The following is an 18,606-nucleotide window of genomic DNA, read 5'->3' on the forward strand; positions in this document are numbered from 1 at the left end:
CGGATATCTATACTTTGCATAGGTTTTTGTGGGATTTCAGTGATGCTGATTACAAAAATAAACAACATATTGCTGTTTCTGAGAACGTCACGTGAGATCAGAACAGATAGTTTGATAATATCTGAGCTGCAGGGCAAAATTTATTGAATTAGGAGCACATATACAACTGAATTAAGAAAAATACAAGCAAATGTAGGCCTAATTCTAGCCGGCTCTTATCTACAAATTAAAATCCCATCGTTCGAATTGGCCAACTCTTTTTAAAAGGAGTGTTGTTGACAGGTTGGAAGACTACACAGATCAAGAAGCTACATTCTTTATTCAATATTCATCTATTTAAAGCGTCACAGCAGTACTCACCATTCACGTATAGTTGAATTTTGAAGTATTGCCACTGTACAGAACTATCTTTAAGACAATAGTTTACAAACCATTCTCTTCTTATTGCGACCGGCTTCGAATAATTACTGCTGTTAATGTTAATAATTGTTACTGTTAATAATTACTGGTGTTAATGAAAAAGCGTCATCACCAACTAAAATCGCATCTCATAGCATGCCAAGTGTTCTCGATTATATTGCATGCAATGTGATACGTAATTTCAGTTCTGGCTACAGTGCTTCATTAGTTATAATATATTTATTCCTTATCACATAATTAACTCTATTTAGAAGAAACTTTAACAGTTCTGGTGACAATCTAAGATAATTAAAAGAACTTCTTGGGTCTTCCATTACAAATTATTTCAGCAAGGATGCTGAGCAACCGAGCTGACGTCTTTTCTTCATCCAGTCACGAATCTAAGAACGTTTCTTTTTTTTTCTTATGCAGCAATTCCACGCAACAAGCTTTAACTCCATCACAACTCGTGCGACGTGCAGCTGCCAAAACTTTCATTTCAGACACGACTCAGGAAACCACAAAACGACGAAATTGGAGTATATACTGGTTTCTCCTTGTCTACAGTCAAATATGAAGCCATTTGCGTGCAACTAATTCCACGCAACGAGTGGTGCAACCCAGTGTCGTCGTGTAAACTAAGCTTTAAGTTGGCTATATGGGCAAAAGCCAATAAGTTAAAAAAAAACTTTTTGTGGCATTACACTAGTTGCGTCTCGTATGTTGCACCACGCAACTGGGGGTTCTCACATGTAACTGCAATATGCTACTAGTTGCGACGACACTTCCGTTGCATGTGTGAACCCGGCTTTATTGTTGGCGCCAAAATCGCATCGGAGGTACGAGGTAGAATGTCTTTGAAAGCATAGTGAGCGTGTTATGTTAGTTTTTTGCAGGTGCTTAGATAAGTTTATAGTGACAACAAACGCTTACTAACAATGGGCGGTGTTATAGCTGCAAGAGCGGAAATGTAATAACAGAAGAAATGAAAGTGCGTGGCTTCCTAATGTGTGACTGTGTTGTGGTGATGGTAGCGATAATTTGTGCAAGTTTTTGCACCTTATTCGATAACATATTTGCACGTAGCCGTGTTTTCACACTAAAACAAAATATAGCCTTATAACAGACAAGTGCTTCTGTCTTTCAGCTGTATGTAACACTAGAATCATCACAGACTATGTTGAGTTATCTGTCAGTGTGGATAAGTGTTCCAAGTCTGCGCGTGCAAGGGGATCCCCAGCACTAATGTTTTTTCTTGTATGTTTAAGCATTTGATTTCTCGGTGTTTGTGAAACAGTTATTTTGTGTTTTTCGTATTCTGTATCGTGTAATTGCTTCTTAATTAGTATGCAGGTGTTTTTAATTGCAGCACAGTAGTTATGATGACTAGCGTTTGCCCAGTTTTAATGGTTGTGGTTCCTTAGGTAATTATGTATGGTTAATGAGAGTGTAACTTTGTTGGTAGATACCTTTGTAATAGTTTTCCCTGTGTCAACGTGTTAATACGATGAAGCGCTACCGCATTACTGCTTTCCGAATAGTATACCTATTCACAGTTACTTGTTGTTCTAAAGATGTACAGTATTAAATGATTACTTCATAGTACCGTTTCTTGTGTTTGATGCTCTCGTACACCATAATTATGCAGGAAGGGTAGATAGATATAGGGTGTGTTCTGTCCATGAGCTGTAGATGGAACTACCGACTATGCTTCCTTACGCATCTTCTACATTTAATATGGAAAAAGCCATGTGTGCAAAATATTTGAGTGTGTAAAGGTGATAAAGAACAACCTTTTATGTACACCGCTTCTCCACAATGAGTCAAATGTAGTTTTTGATACCATTTGTGTTCAGAGATGGTGCTCAGCTGTCATATGATGAATATTGTTGTGCAGATGCTGGGTGTGTCGTGAGTTTGATGTACAACTCCCACCTGCATGTTAGTAATAATAATAATAATTATTATTATTATAATTTACCCCCCTTCCCCCCATGCAATCACTTGTTTCACAGATAGGCCCTAATGACTCCAGCTTCAGCTAAACGGACAGTCTGTGGCAATATTCATAACACGTCAATACGAACATTGTGTATGAACATTCCTAGTGAGGAAAGGAAGCACTTTATTTTTGTCACATTATAAGGTTTCATTTTATCTCCTCTAAACACACTAAAAGTTTTCATACATAGTTTTTTTAGATCCTATATATTGCTATTAGTGCTTATATGGCTGTATACTTTGTGAAATAAGTTACTTTCTTGTAGGGGGGAACTTGTATTGAATGACCGCATGATGGTCTTTTGTATTGTACCAAAACCACTTGTCATTTCTTTACATTTATAAATCTATATTATTTCTTCTGTTTTCAATGTTTTCAGTTCATTTTAAGAATATTGCATGTGTGCTGTACTATTGCATGTAGGATTGTGTCATTGCTTTCTGCTTTATGCATTCAGTTTGTCTTTCACTTCTCACTTCTAGACTAAATGCCATTCATTTTCAGATCTATCATAATTTTGTACTGATAGTCCTACATTGACATAAGTAATCTTATGTTCTCGATACATACTGTCTATAGAGTTTAAAGTAGTCTTAAAGTGTGCTAAAGCTTACATATTTTTTGGACACGCTGTGTAGTAGCCCACTTACAGCACACATATGTGTGGTCTGATTACTTGGCAATTTTCTGGTTTGTTGTTTATTCCCTTGCCTGCAGGTGGAGTAAGTGTGAGTGAACTATCACTCTTTCTTCCTGTTTTGTTTTACTCTTGTTAATGGGAAATCTTCCACTTGGTATAAGATTTTATGAAACAATTTGTGTACTGTCATGAGTGCTCAATTTTTAGTGGCACTTCTGAGGTGACGTTCCGTGCCTGTATTGCTCATCACCATGCCTGATACATTTCATGTAGGCTATTATTTTACTCTGTAGTTATACAATTGGATTTTAAGAGATGATTTTGGTTTGCTGTATTTTTTTTAATAAGTGATGGTTTTTGAAGACAGGTTTAGATTTGATACCTTTCGATATACTGTAGTAATCTTACTCTCCCATACATCACCAATAAAATTCTGTCTCTGCACAAGTTTTGAAAGCTTCGTGAGGTGTAATGTTACAAAAAATCTTTTTACTTATCTTTATTTTTTCATGTTGTTGGCTCGAATGCTTGTGTCTAGGGTACATTCTTGAGGCTGAAATTTTGACCTACTGGGTTCCAGAAGTACTGTCGGTTGCTATGATTTATTTAATCCTATTCTTCTATATCACACTGATTTCACAATCTCCTTCTTCATAAAACCATCAGTTACATTTTGTTGTAAACAAAATTAAAATCTACGGACGTTGTCAGAGTCATGCACTCTACTGCTTACATTCCACGTTACTCACAATATTCCAAAGAGTTTACAAAACAAGAGTTTACAAACTTTCATGATGAAAGAAGAATTCTCACCAGGTTATATTGTTATTTTTTAAATGAGTCCGGAAATAAATTTTATAATTTGCGTTCGATTGTGCAATTAATAGTGTGAATTTTAAGTATGCCAGAAATTTTATAATTTCAGGTCTTTCTAAAAGAAGAGTAATTTCAACCATTAGTACATATTGATTGCAACAAATTAATTGCTTTTCATACATTTTCGCCTGAAATATAATACATCATACACAAAATCATATGAAATTCTTTTAGTGAAATGCCGAGAATGTTCACCTATACCAGATTCAGGATTAATCCTGGTATCAGCTACTTCCATAAAAAAAAGATATTTTAGAAAAGGGTGTCCCATTACAACACCTAGCTAATGATTTTTCTCCAGAGTAATTTTGATTGACTGTAATGGTAGCTGCAATTTGTCCAGTTTCACTGCAGTGCTTTTATCAACTAGTATTAGCAATGGTTAGTAAGGGATTAAGCATTAAGTTCATAAGCTACAATATTTCGTAGAATAGGCATTCGTTTGTAGGATTGTTTTAATCTTTATTGTCATAGAATAAGTAATGGTATTTTATATTTCGCACGATCACATTGCCTATGCCTCATGTCACAGATGGCTGCCTCATAATATTGTGTGGTTTACAGTTCATAAGTTCACACTTTTGTTTGAGTAGAGCGTGGGTGGTACCAGAGGAGGAAAGCTGTGGCCTGAGTGTTGAATGTTGCTGGAAGAGGATTGTTGTGGGAGTAAACTCACTCTATTCATTTGTGTTACAAATGTGAGCAAAGATAATTTTAAATGCCTTGAATATATTGTTCATACCCGAATCCATTGCCTCAAAGAATTTTGTGAAAGAAACTATTGTCTACAGTAGGCTGTGCAATTCTCCTGTATTCATTGTGCGACTGGCCAGTTTTGGCACTAAGTCATTTTCAAGCACTTATAGTTACACACAAGCATTACGCAGTATGCCATATGTGTTTTGGCGTAAATCAAAACACCTTCCGTATCTGAGATAGTTCATCTACATTACAATATAAGAATGAAAACATTGTTTCCTAGAAGCATATAACCAAGTCATCTGATGTGTGAATTGCAAGACTTCCACGTACAGACTATCTGCATGTGGAACTTCTTTTGTTCATAGCTGAGATGACATGGTTATGTGCTTCTGCATATGGCTTTGCAAATGGAATGTGTTTTGATTGTATTCAAAAACATATATGACGTATTGCATACTGCGTATGTATAAGTGCTTGAAAATGGCTTAGTGTTGAAATTTGCCAGTTTCACAGCAAATAAAGGATAACTGTACAGCCTACTGTGGAAAGCGTTTTCCTACTCAAATTAAAATGTTCCATATTTGTATAACTGAAATTGGAAATGTCGTCCTCCTCCCAAGTATATCAGCATATTCCTTCTTTTTCTGCAGTTGAAAGCATCTTGATTGCTACATGAGCATGCCAATCCCCCCCCCCCCCCCCCCCCCCCCCCCCCCCCCCCCCCCCCGTCACCATCACCACTACTCTGCTGCACCAAACAAACTAAAAGCATCAGTTCAGTTGCACACATTTTCAGTGTAAAGCACCACTAATTGCAAGGATACTATAACCACAGTTGCAATACTCTGCGAGTGATATTCTCATCACTGTTTAGCTTTCACTGGTTTTTCTTGTGGCTATTCACTTTAGAACTGTTCCTTCCATGACAGCAGTGCATGTTTTGGGTTAGCATGTTGTAGAAATCATGTCATTTCTATGTGGCCAAGTCACAAATATTTCATCTACAAATTGGGATAAAGAAATTTACTTCTGTGTGTCTGAATTCCTTTATAAGTTAGAGAACTTTAGTCTCTCATTTTTGTATATAGAAATGTTACTGTATTGAAGCAGGGTGAGCTACCTTTACTGCTCTGTGACATTATTTTGCAGGTTTTAATGAAGTGCATGTTATTTTCCAATGTGAGGGCAACTATAATGTACAGGATGCTGAGTCAGATGTAAGCAGCATGTCTGGGATGATAGGAAGTCATAAATATGATGAAAATATTGTCTAAATTTATCGTATTTTTAGTTTACAACCTGATCTTCCAGGGAGGATGGATTGTACAATGTGCCAGTCTCATAGGCAGTTGGGATGGTTGGCAGCAGTTAGAATTAATTCAAAATGGACAGTGATGTTTCTGGGTGAATGTGGAATAAGCGAGAGACTGAGGCAGATTTACTAAGGCATCTGCATAAGGCAGACCAACTCACAAGAGAGCCAGCCTGATATGGCCTAAGCTAATCCATTTGCCTTGGAGTGAAGCTAAATTGCAAGAGAGATGAAGGCAAATTGCATAATAAGGCTGGGTGAAAGCTGAAATCACAAAGAGCGGGATTCACAAGCTCCCTATGCAGACAGATGTGGGAGACAATAGGCCCTACGGTATTAAGTGATACAAGAGACTGTTAGAACCAGAGTTGTGACGTTGAGCATAGGTTTAAGAGCAAGTGATACGATTGTAGCAGATGTATGCAGTGCTGCAAAACAGGCATTTCATAACTTTTTGAAAATATGAGGCTGTCTGACTCAGTATATGCTGTCCTGAAATTTCTCTGACCACCCATTACTAATAACGTCATTAACATTACTCTCACTAAACAAGTAGAAATAATGTGCATCATAAAATCTTCAAAAATAAAATTAAAAAAAAACCTGTTATTCAATAAAATATCAACGAAGTTAATTACGTACTGTTTTTCTGCATTTAGTAACATGTTGAGTTACTCATTTAGCCAGTTGTGTACAATTGACAGATTTCCCGATTGACTAAAATATTCTGAAGTTATGCCTTATATAAGAAATAAGATATAAAAATACCATCATACTTGTGGCCAAGTCGTCTTTTGGCAAGATTCTCAATAATTGTAGAGAAAATAAAAATTACAAGCGGATTCTTAACCATCTGATAACAAATAAAATAATGTTAAACTTGTAGGCTGCTGGTATATTCCGTGATCTGTCAAAGATATCTCTGAATCATAATATCCTTTTAAATAAGTTAGGGTATTATGGTAGTTGGATTATATATTTGCACAGTAAAATAATACTAATAGAGAAACACTGTTTGGAAGGCAGTTTGCGAAGGCATGTTTGCACAAGGCATATAACACAGAAAAAGTAGTCCGGATACCTAAGAATATATATAATAGGCAGACCTGCCCTTGTGCAAATATGTTTATGTGCTCACAATAATCTTGAACATTACACCTTCCCCAAACACTGTGCATAGAACTTTGTTGTTAAACCCTACAATTTTACCAATTTCTGGAGTTTGTCTTTACTGAGAGGCTCGGTCAGTTAACCAGAAAGCATTCCCTCTATGTACACAAATAGTTTATAGTAATATCCTGCTGTTTCAAATGGTACAGAATAAAACATTGCCTAATATCAGTGTGTGTGGATCACACAGTTGTTATTTGGTTCTGAGCTAACTTGATAACTCTCATGTTGTCACAAAATCATCCAGTTAGCTCGACAGTTGTGTGCTGCTCAATTTCACCTTTTGGAGTGAAAGCCAACGCCCTGTATTCAGCCTTGACGATACTCAAAGCTACTGTTCTTTGTTTCATCCAAGACAAGGATATTGATCCTTCCATCAGTTTGAAACCGCTACCTATAATGGAATGTCTGTTACACATTCTGTTTCCCCAGTCTGCATCACTATAAAATTCCTGTTTTCTGTCTTACAGATTCTTAATTTGTAATCAACTGTTCCTTTTAAACATCTAAATATTCTTTTAACCTTCGAGTGGGTGCACCTATGTATAAAGTGCGCCAGCCATAAATAGCTGTCATGTACCATTCCATTGTTTCAAGATTGCGAATCAGTAAAATCACTGCAGCTTGCCCAGTGGTAAGTTATACTGTCACATGTTCAAGTGAGCATTCATAGTTTAAAATAAACAGTGACATAGATGAGAAAAAAATTACGATCCATGCAAGAAAATGACCCAGGTTCCAAGCTAGCAGTACAGTCCACAAAGAGGCAGTTGTCTTTGAGATAATTAGCAGTTGAATAAGCTGTGGGCTGGAATCTGTTGCAACTACGCTATTTAGTGCTTTGAGTGGGTCATTACTGTGGACTAACACTTGTACGAGGTAACAGACTGATACAATGAAAATTTATTTTATTTTTGTTTAATTTTGTAATAAAAAATGGCGCACCCTTTGGGGGCCCATTGCAACCCAATGTTTAAGTAGAGAGTCTTTGCAAAACTTGTTCACAATGTTAGTAGCAAAGGCAATATTTTCCCTTGGAAGTGCTAGCTAAATGTAAAAGACTTTCGCCAAATGGTCTGAGGCGTCTTGTCACGGTCTGCGCGGCAGACATGTGTAGCAAATTCTACATCAGCCCCCTCAGTAGAAGCAGAGCGGATCATACTTACTCGTCGTTGCTCCTCGTCGGCCTGTTGCTGCATCTGCACTTGAGGTTGTGGCACTGGTGATGGAAGGTGTTGAGGCCTTGATGCTGTTGTAGATGGTATCCATTTGTAAAAAATGCATGCAAGCTTAATGTAGCTGAGTGAAGCAGTTGTGGGCTTGCCGTTTACTGAATCCTTTGTATTCATACCTCTTCATATAAGACATGGTATGGGCCAGTGTAAGGTGGTTGCAATGGTGGCTTAACGCTGTCATCAGTCAGGAGTGTTAAGTGCGAGTGGCTGTGTAAGTCATAATGCACATAAGTGGTCAGCGTACAATGTCTGGGGCCTTGCCAGTTGGTATCTGAGTGGCATTGTCTCTCAACTGATGGAGAAAATCTGGTTGGTCGTGTATTGGTATCTGTAGAGAATTGGAATCAACAAATTCTTCTGGAAGGCAAATATTTTGCCATACACCAGTTCCACAGCCGAGGAGTCAGTGTCTGTCATATAAGTGGTTCATAGGCCAAGGGAAACTATTGGATGGGCAGATGTCCTTAAGTTCCATGGCACATGAGCACCACCTTCAGGGAATGATGCCTTTGCTCAATCATGCCCTTGTTAGCGCAATGGTAACTGGTCATCTTATGATGTACATATCCACAGAACTTTTTCAACTGGATGAACGGATCTGAATCAAACTGTCAGGTGTGGTCAGTAGGTGTGTGCAGCTGAACCTTGCGAGCCCATTGATGGAAATACAGAGGCTAAAGTTTCTGTGAAGATGTTGTCCACCTGCACTGCCTCCGGCCAGCAAGTAAAGTGATCTATCATTGTGAACGAATATTGCTTGCCTTCTGATGGAGGAAGTGGCCCTACCACATTGAGGTGCATATGTGCAAAACTTAAAGTTGCATCTGAAAAATTGCTGACTGACAATTGCACATGGTGCTGACATTGTGGTCATGTCTGTGTCCTTTTCCAGCAGTCTCTCTCCATCTCATGCCAGATGAAAATTTGCGACTCCAGATGGAAAGTTGGATGGGATCTAAGCTGGATTAGATAGTGGAGACCATTGAAAACGTGCCATGGGAACACAGCCGGGAGGTATTGGTGCGACTTCCTTGTGAAACATGACAATATAGTTGGACATGATCGCTGAGAATGTTGACCAGTTCTAACTTCAATACTGAGCTCTTGGTCATCCTGCCGAGGCTTTGCCAGTTCCAGAAAATTAATAAGCTTCAACACACTGCTGACACATAAGAGACAGTTGGCCTCCACATCATTAACGCCAGAAATGTTTTAAGTGTCTGTAGTAAATTGATGTACAAACTCAAGGAGATTGTATTGTTGAGGAGAGCAGTTGCTGCTGTTCCTCTTGAAGGTGTAAATTAATGCCCTGTGGTCTCTGTAGACTGTATATTCTCTTGTTTCTACATATGGGTGGCAATATTACCTTCCATGTATGTGGCCAGGAGTTCATGCGATAAACACTCCACTTCCATTGTCACAGTGACATTTACAGAAAAAATACGCAAGCAGTTGCCACGAACCGTCCAACAGTTGCTGCAGTGCTGCACTGATAGCTATTTGGTTTGTGTCCACCACCAACATAAAGGTTGCATCGAACTTGGGTGCATGAGGAGAGCTGTGTGTGTCATATTTTGCTTCCCAGCCTCGAAAGCGGAGCGTGTTTCCTCAGTCCACTGCACTAGGATACTACCACTGCTCAAATTTGCAGTTGACTTTGTTTAACATCACACTGTACTGTTTGAAACATTTGAGTACTTCCTTAAGGTGCTGGTGATGTTACTCCTTAGTGGCTGAATACTTGAGTATGTCATAGAGGTAGGCAGAGCAAAATGGCAGGCCCTGTAGGATGGACTGGATGACCATTTGCCAAGTTTGGACAGCATTCCATAAACCAAAAGGCATGAACTTGCTCTCGGAAAGTCCATTTGGAGTAATAATTGCCGTGTTTGTGATGTCATTCTCTGCTACAAGAATCTGCATATAAGCTTGGGCACAGTCAAAATGCTGAATATTGTAGCTGCATGTAATACAAAATTGTAATCTTGCAGCAAGGGTACTACATAGCAATTGAGTACAGTTCTAGAATTGAGCATGTGATAATCACCGCATGGACACCAGGCTCCTCCTTTCTTTGGAACAAGGTGTAAAGCAGATGACCACAGACTACTTCATAGTTGGATTGTTCCTTCCCTAAGTATTGTGTTGAATTCATCCTTAGAAGTGGCTATGCACTCAGGTGCCAAATGCCTAGGTCTCCTAGATACTGGGGGATCATCTGTGGTTTCTGTATGATCCACCGTATTGTGTGGCACTTGCGTAGGTGTGCCTGGAGATCTAGTCAAAGCTGGGAATTGTCTTAGCAGTGAGGCGTATGCTCTGCATCACACTCCTGTATCATTTCAGCACTGTGCACATTTGCATTGCCGTGAAACCCTGCAGCTGTCAGTCCTGTAATGCTGCCAACCAGGTGAGCATTGGCTGCATCCGTTAAGAATTGGTAATGGCGAAGAGATCAGCTCCTATTATTGCTTCCACAACAGTGATTCAAGCCACTGCATACGTTGGTATGGACAAGTTATTTGTGGTGGATAAACAGAATGCTAGTGGCAGTTTGCCGTACTGCACGAAGTTTCTGGTAAGATGCTCAAATCATAGCCAGTATCTGTTAGGTAGTTCTGGTAGGATCTTCTATCACTGAAGAACAGGCGGCGTGACTTCGTGGGGCAGTCAGTTGCACCTACGATCGACCGCCGCTAGCATTTGGGAACAAACGAGGTACCAGCAAGGGGCCTGTTCTGTGTTAGACATTGCCCTCTATTTGAAAGCAGCCTTTAACTGCCAAGTGATCTTTAAACTTTGGTATTCAATCTTCAAAGGTTTTTGATACTGAAGACCCATCTTACTTTTAGCTTTCTTCCAATTATCTGCTATTGGGCTGGGTACAGATTCATTGTTGAATGTTTGAGCAGCCATATACATCTCGTTATCCAGACACAGTTTGGGTAGTATTGTATGTGATGAATGCAATAAATTTATGTCCTCTGCTGCAGGAGTTTCCTGTATTTCATTATCCATTTCATCTTGAATAATACCTCATTGCTCCTGAACAACTTCTTCAGGTCATTCCTTTAAATTTACAGTTGTCTTTGCATGTTCTTGGACATAATCTTCAAGATTAAGATCTACACATACTTTTTCACGATTTGTTTCATTTTCACCAGATTCTAAAAATATTTTATCTCTGCTAGTTATTACTATTTTTTGTAAATCTGTAACCTTTGGAATCTTCGCAGTGTCCAGTAAAATATAGTTTTCATGTTTAGAGTCCCAGTTTTTGCCATGGCCTTACACCCATAAATTCTTAGATGATCCAGATCAGGTTTCTTTCCAGACAAACTTTGCATATAGTCTTATTTGGTACAGCTTTAGTAGGCAATCTGTTATTTAGATACACTGCAGATGATGCTGCTTCTGCCCAATAACTTGTTGGTAATCCTGCATACTTTAACGTGCTCCTTGCTTTTTCTACAATTTTTCTGTTAGCACATTTTGCTACTCTGTTTCAAGCAGAACTATAGTGAATTCTAGTTTGATTTCTGATTCCAAATTCTTTGAGTTGTTGTCTAAACTGTTTATTAACATATTCACTACCATTGTCTGTTTGAGAACTTTTACTTTCTTACCGGTCTGTCTGTCAACCATGATGTGAAAACTGTAAAATATTTTGCCCACTTTGCCCTTGGTTGTCGGGAAATAAATTTTTGTTTATCTTCAAAAATCGTTACTCAAGGTAAGGAAATGACAACTACCTCCTATAGATTCTCTTTCCATATGCCCGCAAAGGTGTGTGTGTGTGTGTGTGTGTGTGTGTGTGTGTGTGTGTGTGTGTGTGGGTGTGTGTGTGAGTGAACTATAAAAGCTCAGTAGATCTATTTTTACTTGTTTTCAACGGTAATCTGGCTTGCTTTCACCATAAAAAACTTTTTGCAGAATGTACTCTATAACTATTTCGCACTTGAAGAACATCTAACTTATAGATACCCCTTTTCCTTGCTGTGGCCATCACAGTGTTGCTCTGATCAGTTATTTCTGCAGCATTTAAATAAAAAATTACCTTGTTGCCCTTAATCACTGTTACACTCTCTGAAAGCAAATTAGTAGCTATCTTTCCTGTCAGTTCACATTGTAGCTGATGAAACACCAATGTGTGTTTTAGGAAGAACATCTTATAAAACTGATTACTGATATGCACAGATGCTCCAGATTCCAGGAAACAATATGTTTGCTTACTTCCACTTTTACCATAAGAATAATATGCAGTGTGTTATCTTTATTGCTTTGGAATTTGACTTTTTCCTTGTGCACTTGTTTTTCCTTGCAGTGCGATGCAGAGTGTTCCATTCTTTGGCATTCATAACATCGAACACGTTTGTTCTAATACAAAGCCGTTTCTTTGTCATGGATAGGATATTTGTGTACATTCTTCGCATCGTGGTGCTATCTTGACTTTCACACTGCCACCTGCAATTGATATCCCTGAACTTCTAAGCCCATTATCAAGGGGGAGTAATTATCAGGTAGTCCCATTAGTAATGAGGTACCAATCCATTCTTCAGCAATGTTGAATCTGATATATCTTATACAATTTGAAGTGGAGATGATATTGTTTACACATTCATCAACATTTTTACATTCATCAGACCTTTTGATAAGCTCTCTTAGCAAAACCACTTTCCCAGTTAAACCTCTTGTCTTCAAAAGAGTGTCCGATACTTCCTTTGCTGCACTGGCCTTTCTTATATGAACATAATTTACAGGATCAACTAGAAGAATTAATTTGAATTTTGCTGTACAGTTGTTCTTCTGAGTATCTGAATCTGTGAACGTTAACATTCCATCAGTGATGTCCCCGAGGTAGTCCAACTGTAGATAAGCATCTACTGCTAACTTTATAGGTGCATAATTTTCTCAGTGCGTGAGCTTATCAATCTGTGGTATATGGGCAGAAGCCATTTGTTCAGTTAGAATTCAATTACTGTAGATTATGAACTGCTCACAAACAATATTAAGTTTTCCACCTTTCACTGGTCAAACTTATTCAGTTGAATCTTCCTAGGCCCATAACCTGTTGGATTTTATGTTTGCACAGTAAAATAATGGTGAAGAGAGACTATTTAGGAATATATATTTTAGTATATTTAATGTGTCTCCGGCAATTTACAAAAGCATACTACACAAGGCATAAATGACACAACATTTAGTCTAGATACCTAAGAATACATATTATGGGCAGAGAGGTCTATACATGTTAACTCACTGCATAAAAAGTATTTTGTTTATCAAATCCTGACAATAGTGTAACAGGGAATGTCCCAAAATGGTTCAAATCATATCTCTCTGAAGGAAACAAAGAATTCAACAGGAAAGAGTCCTGTATTACAACATTAGCCACCATTCAACTGACAACTGATTACATCTGCTGTCCCACAAGGTTTTGGAAGTCCTTTTCTCTTTCTTCTGAATGTTAATGACCCTTCACATGTTATGTTACCAGAAATAAAATTTGTTTATCTGTGTTATAGAAAGAGTAGTGAATGCAATTTTCATGGGCATTAATGAACGGTTAATAGCCAATTTTTAGTCATTAAACTCTGATAATGCAGTGAATACTCAGTTCAGAACTTGTAAGAGTGTTCACAGTGTATATCTAAAATAAAATGACAAAAAAGTAGAAGGTAACAACAAAAATAATCAATTTTTGAGAATAAACAGCTAGAAGAGGTTGACAGTGTTAAATTGTTGCGATTATAGCTTGATAATAAATTCAGTTGGGAAGAACATACGAGAGAGTTACTAAAGTACCTAAACAAATCTTTATTGACAATGTGGACATTGTCAGACATAGGTGCATGTGTGTTTTTTTTTTTGCCCAAAATTGTTTAATATAAATAACTAGCCATGTAAATACTGAAGAACGCACTGCAGAGGACTGTTCAAGGAACTGGGGAGACTCACCACTGCTTCACAATATATTTTTTTTCCCTTGATGAGGAATGTCGTAAATAATATATCTCTCTGACATCTGTGGCTTGGTTGATGGAATCAGTACTTGAAAGACAGTTAATCTTCACAAACATTTAAAGTCGATTACTTTGGTCCATGGGGAACAGTCGTTGCAGCAGAGCCATCCATGCTACAAAGCCCAGTTCCAAGGCTTCTTACTGAACTAGACCAGAGGTATTTGCAGGAGACGTGCAGAGTTTGGGACGGTAAAAGAGAGAGGTTTCTTTTAGCAACACTTCAAGATATGTGCCTCTTTGCCAACTACGAGGAATGATGCTGCTGTTGCAGACAGAGCAGCAGGTCTTTTGTGAGGATATAATTATTTTCATAAATAGGGTTTGTCTTTTCACATTTCATAATCAAGTGAAAATAAGTCTCTTTGGAAAAACCTTTGCGGAATGCAGTCAGTGGAGGTAGTAAAAAGGTAACTGCCCACAACACAGTTATGGCATTGGGCACTTGACAAGCAAGTAAATAAGTCTGAAATGCAATAAAATTATGGTAAGAGGGAATACCAGAAAGGGGATATATAGATCAACCTGATAAACACCTACATGACTAATAACATACTGTACAAGCAATCATACTGGCTTGGTTCTCTCACCACTGTCCTGCAGAATTCCTTGTGCTAGCCCTGGATTGTTAACTTCTCGTTTTTCAGTAAGCATTGCTTCCTTAATGTATGTAACTTAATGTTGCTTCAGCTATTAAGTTTGTAGTATCTTTCTATAGTCCTAGTCAGCTCAGCTGCTAACCTTACTGAATGTCATTCGGAACTAAGTGTGATCTGTAATTGTCTCACCTCTCTTCTTATAATGTTGATGGCACCCTAGTAGGTGGAATGAAAGTGAAACAGGGTATTTTCTGAGTACCAGTACCACACTGCTTTAGAAAGCATTTTTTGGAGATTGAGCACTTTTCCTTTGCAAAGGCTTCTGTTGCACTAGTTTTATGTCTTTCTGCTTTCCATGCTGCATTCTAAGGAGCTCTTCTTCGACGACGACTGATCTGTTTTTGGCTTTATAGTTTTTGCTGTGGCACACAGACTGTGCAGGACACTTACTGTTACATTGCAAGTAGGGCCATTCCATGTCAAGTGGTCAAATTTTGGAAAAATTTCCTCATGATCATCACTGATTTTGCTGAAATTTTGTGTGAACATTTGCACACATTCCCAAAGAACGTTGGTAAAGTTTTTCTTCCGTCAGTTTGATACTTGCACAGATGTAGCCATTTGTTCGACCCCACAGTCCAACTATTAACAGTGCACCTTTGAGTTTTCTGGCAATATTTTCTTGAAAGGAACAAAATTAGGCCATCTTGTACAACTTGTGCACTGTCTTAAGTGAGATAATTTAAAAAAAAAAATTAAATTCCTGAGCATTTTGCATATGGATCACTTCTGGCAAAGCCGATGAAAAAGTAGACACTTGAAAAAATGTAAAGTTTAGCTTTTTATATCTCCAAAAGTAACTGCAAGATAAATCTGAAACATGAAATGTATGAGCTTACCAATACGAGGGCTTAGAATATAAAATTTCATTGTGCTACTTGTTTTCAATAGTTTACTAATGGAGGGCAAAGTTGATAATTTTTCTAAAAACATAAAAACTGGCTTTTTTTTGCCTACTTTGTTGATCTGCAAACTCTTTCAAACTCCTTTCATTAAGAAGACCCTGTTCTAAATCACCAAAAAAACTAGATTTGGTTTTGCAGTGCAAGCATATAAGACCCTAAAAGATGACGGCAAGTTGCAGGCCCATTGAAAATGGCTCGTTCCAAAAGTACCCAAATCTACTTTTATTGTGTTTTACAAATGTTGAGTACTCTCTGTGGAAGATAATATCAAAAGTACTAATGACTAGGAAATAAGCGTGACTCAGAAAAACTGCAAATAAGCAGTCTTTTTTTTTCTTCGTATTTACATTTCTACAGCATTGAGCTCTACAAAATTCCTTTTGTAAAAAGTGAAATTGAACAAGGTATCCAATAAAAAGAATATTCTTCTCATTTTTTGTGGCCTCACTAATTTGACATAATCACATTTGAAAAGTGTAATATTTTTGGTTTCTGTCTTACCAAAATTTCTTCCCAAACAATCCTGTCACTGATATCTTTCTGATGTCATGTGGCCGGCAGCACAGTTTTCCTTATGACATTCTACAACAACTTAATGAAACCTGTAAAAATTTCAAGTAACTAGAACCAAACATAAGCTTATGATCCTAAAAGACATCTTGTCCAACTTATGCTTCATCAGCTTGGGATGCTGTGTAAAGAAACCCTTATCAGGCTTGGGAATCTGTGGTTAACAAATCCACCCATGGCTGCTGTTGCACAGGTATCTGACGTGGCCTCTATGGCAGTGATGATGCTAATCTTGTTGCTTTAAAAGGAACCAGCTGTGGTTAAGCCATCATCTACCATAGTGACACAGTTATACAATTTTTCATCAGCACGCTAATGTGCCACATGAACTGCAAACTGTGCTAACACAAAGTACACTATACCTTAAACTGGAATTGAACTAGCACACCAATAGAATTACACATTAAAAAGAAGTACTAATAATTCTCTGTAACATGAATCCATTCAAAAAAGTGTCGGGAAGACTGCTATGAACTTCACCAAAATTTACAGAATGTGATAATGGTATAAAACATGAAGGCTATTTATACAATGTTTTCTGCAGCTTTTAAGCAAAGTTTTTCTACCATGACCCCCACTGCCTTGGTAATGCACAGTTAAATTGTGAATTTTATAACCAGTTTGATTACGTAGTTATAGCAGAAAAACAGACATAAAAATGCCATGATGAATCATGACAAGACACCCCTTTTTTTGAAGTTTTGCTAGTCATCAATACTTATGATATTGCCTTCCCAAGATAGTACAAAAGAATTGCAGAATATAATAAAAGATGTCAGACTTAATTTGATTACCACTAGAAGGTAGACCCATTTTCAATGCGGACAGCTCTTTTTTTGTAAAAGTGGCCCAAAATGCCTATTTTCGTGTTTTTAGAAAAAATCGTCAATTTGCCCTCAGTTTATATACTATTGGAAACAAGTAGGAGAATGAAACCTTTTATTTTAAGACCTTGTATTGGTAAGTTTATAGTGTCAAGTTTCAGGTTTATCCTGCACTTACTTTCAAAGTTATAAAAAGTGAAACTTCACATTTTTTCCATGCATCTATTTTTTGGACAATTTTACTTCAAATTATCCAAATAAAAATTGCTCAGGAAATAGTTTTTTTAATTATTTCATTGAAGAGAGCGCAAAATATTGTACAAGATGCCTAGTGTTGTTCCTTTTAAGAAAATATTTCTATAGATATTATGTCTCAAAGTTGCCAAAAATTCACAGGTGCAATATTGATAGCTGCATAATGGGGGTTAAACAAATGACTGTATCTCCCAAAGTATTGAAACTTTATCAATGTTTATTGGGAATGTGTGCAAATGTTTATACAAAATTTCATCAGAATGTGGGAACTGGTAGACTACTTGTCAGTGAGTGATCCAGTAGTACAAGTGAATCTAAGTTTCATGCTGTATTTGACTTAACTAATTATGTTTGAATTGGGTGCTAACTGGTTATATTTTCATCCTGGTTATGTAATCAGTCTTAGTGTGCTAAGTGGGCTGTTAAGGAAATTTTTTCTTAATTTTTTATGACAGAATGATGGAATTTTCGGGATTCAACGAGCAGCTACTGTTCGGTTTTTTACTGTAGCATAAGGTAGCTATACATTTAGCAGTGAATCATTTTCCATAGAGTATCACATATTTCGATATGAAGTACTCGATTTACTTGCTTTATTTGTAGTTACTGCCACTGTCACATGTTACCTTCATCACACAATTGCCGTGCAATACATATTATAGTGTTAAATATTTAAGAAATTTCTGTACAAAATTTCAGTCTAAAGCAAGTACCTAATGTCTCTTGTACTACACAAGTATCATGTAAATATTGACATTTAGGAGACGATGCAGGTACTTGAACCTAATATACGAGGGTATTTCGGAAAGTAAAGATACACCGTACGCCAGAGAAACAGAAGAGTTTTGGCGAGCAAGTTGGCAACACTGGTGTTAACCTAGAACCGTTAGCTTTCTCCTCACGGTCGTTCAGCAGTTGAATGTTGCTTCTGGTTGGAGTAGGTTGTGTTTAAAATGGCTGTGCCGATTCAGTATCCCGCCAAAAGAGAAGTGTGCTCTGTCATACGTTTTCTTCATGCAAAAGGTCACCGACCAGCG

General features: G+C 37.6%; 1 protein-coding gene across 6 annotated transcripts in view; it reads left to right on the top strand.

The window, feature by feature from the left end:
* The first annotated feature begins 1,144 nt into the window (after positions 1 to 1,144).
* The window catches only part of LOC124596296 (transmembrane protein 94), a 493,514-nt gene continuing 476,052 nt past the window's right edge, over positions 1,145 to 18,606 (top strand). For 2 of the 6 annotated variants that reach the window (XM_047135391.1, XM_047135392.1), the window contains exon 1: positions 1,265 to 1,390. In XM_047135391.1, coding sequence (XP_046991347.1) covers positions 1,385 to 1,390 — 6 coding nt within the window. In that variant the 5' untranslated portion in view covers positions 1,265 to 1,384. The other 4 variants (XM_047135395.1, XM_047135396.1, XM_047135394.1 and 1 more) reach the window with 4 other exon arrangements.

This window comes from Schistocerca americana, chromosome 2 (genome assembly GCF_021461395.2).
Source record: "Schistocerca americana isolate TAMUIC-IGC-003095 chromosome 2, iqSchAmer2.1, whole genome shotgun sequence".
Lineage (NCBI taxonomy): Eukaryota > Metazoa > Arthropoda > Insecta > Orthoptera > Acrididae > Schistocerca > Schistocerca americana.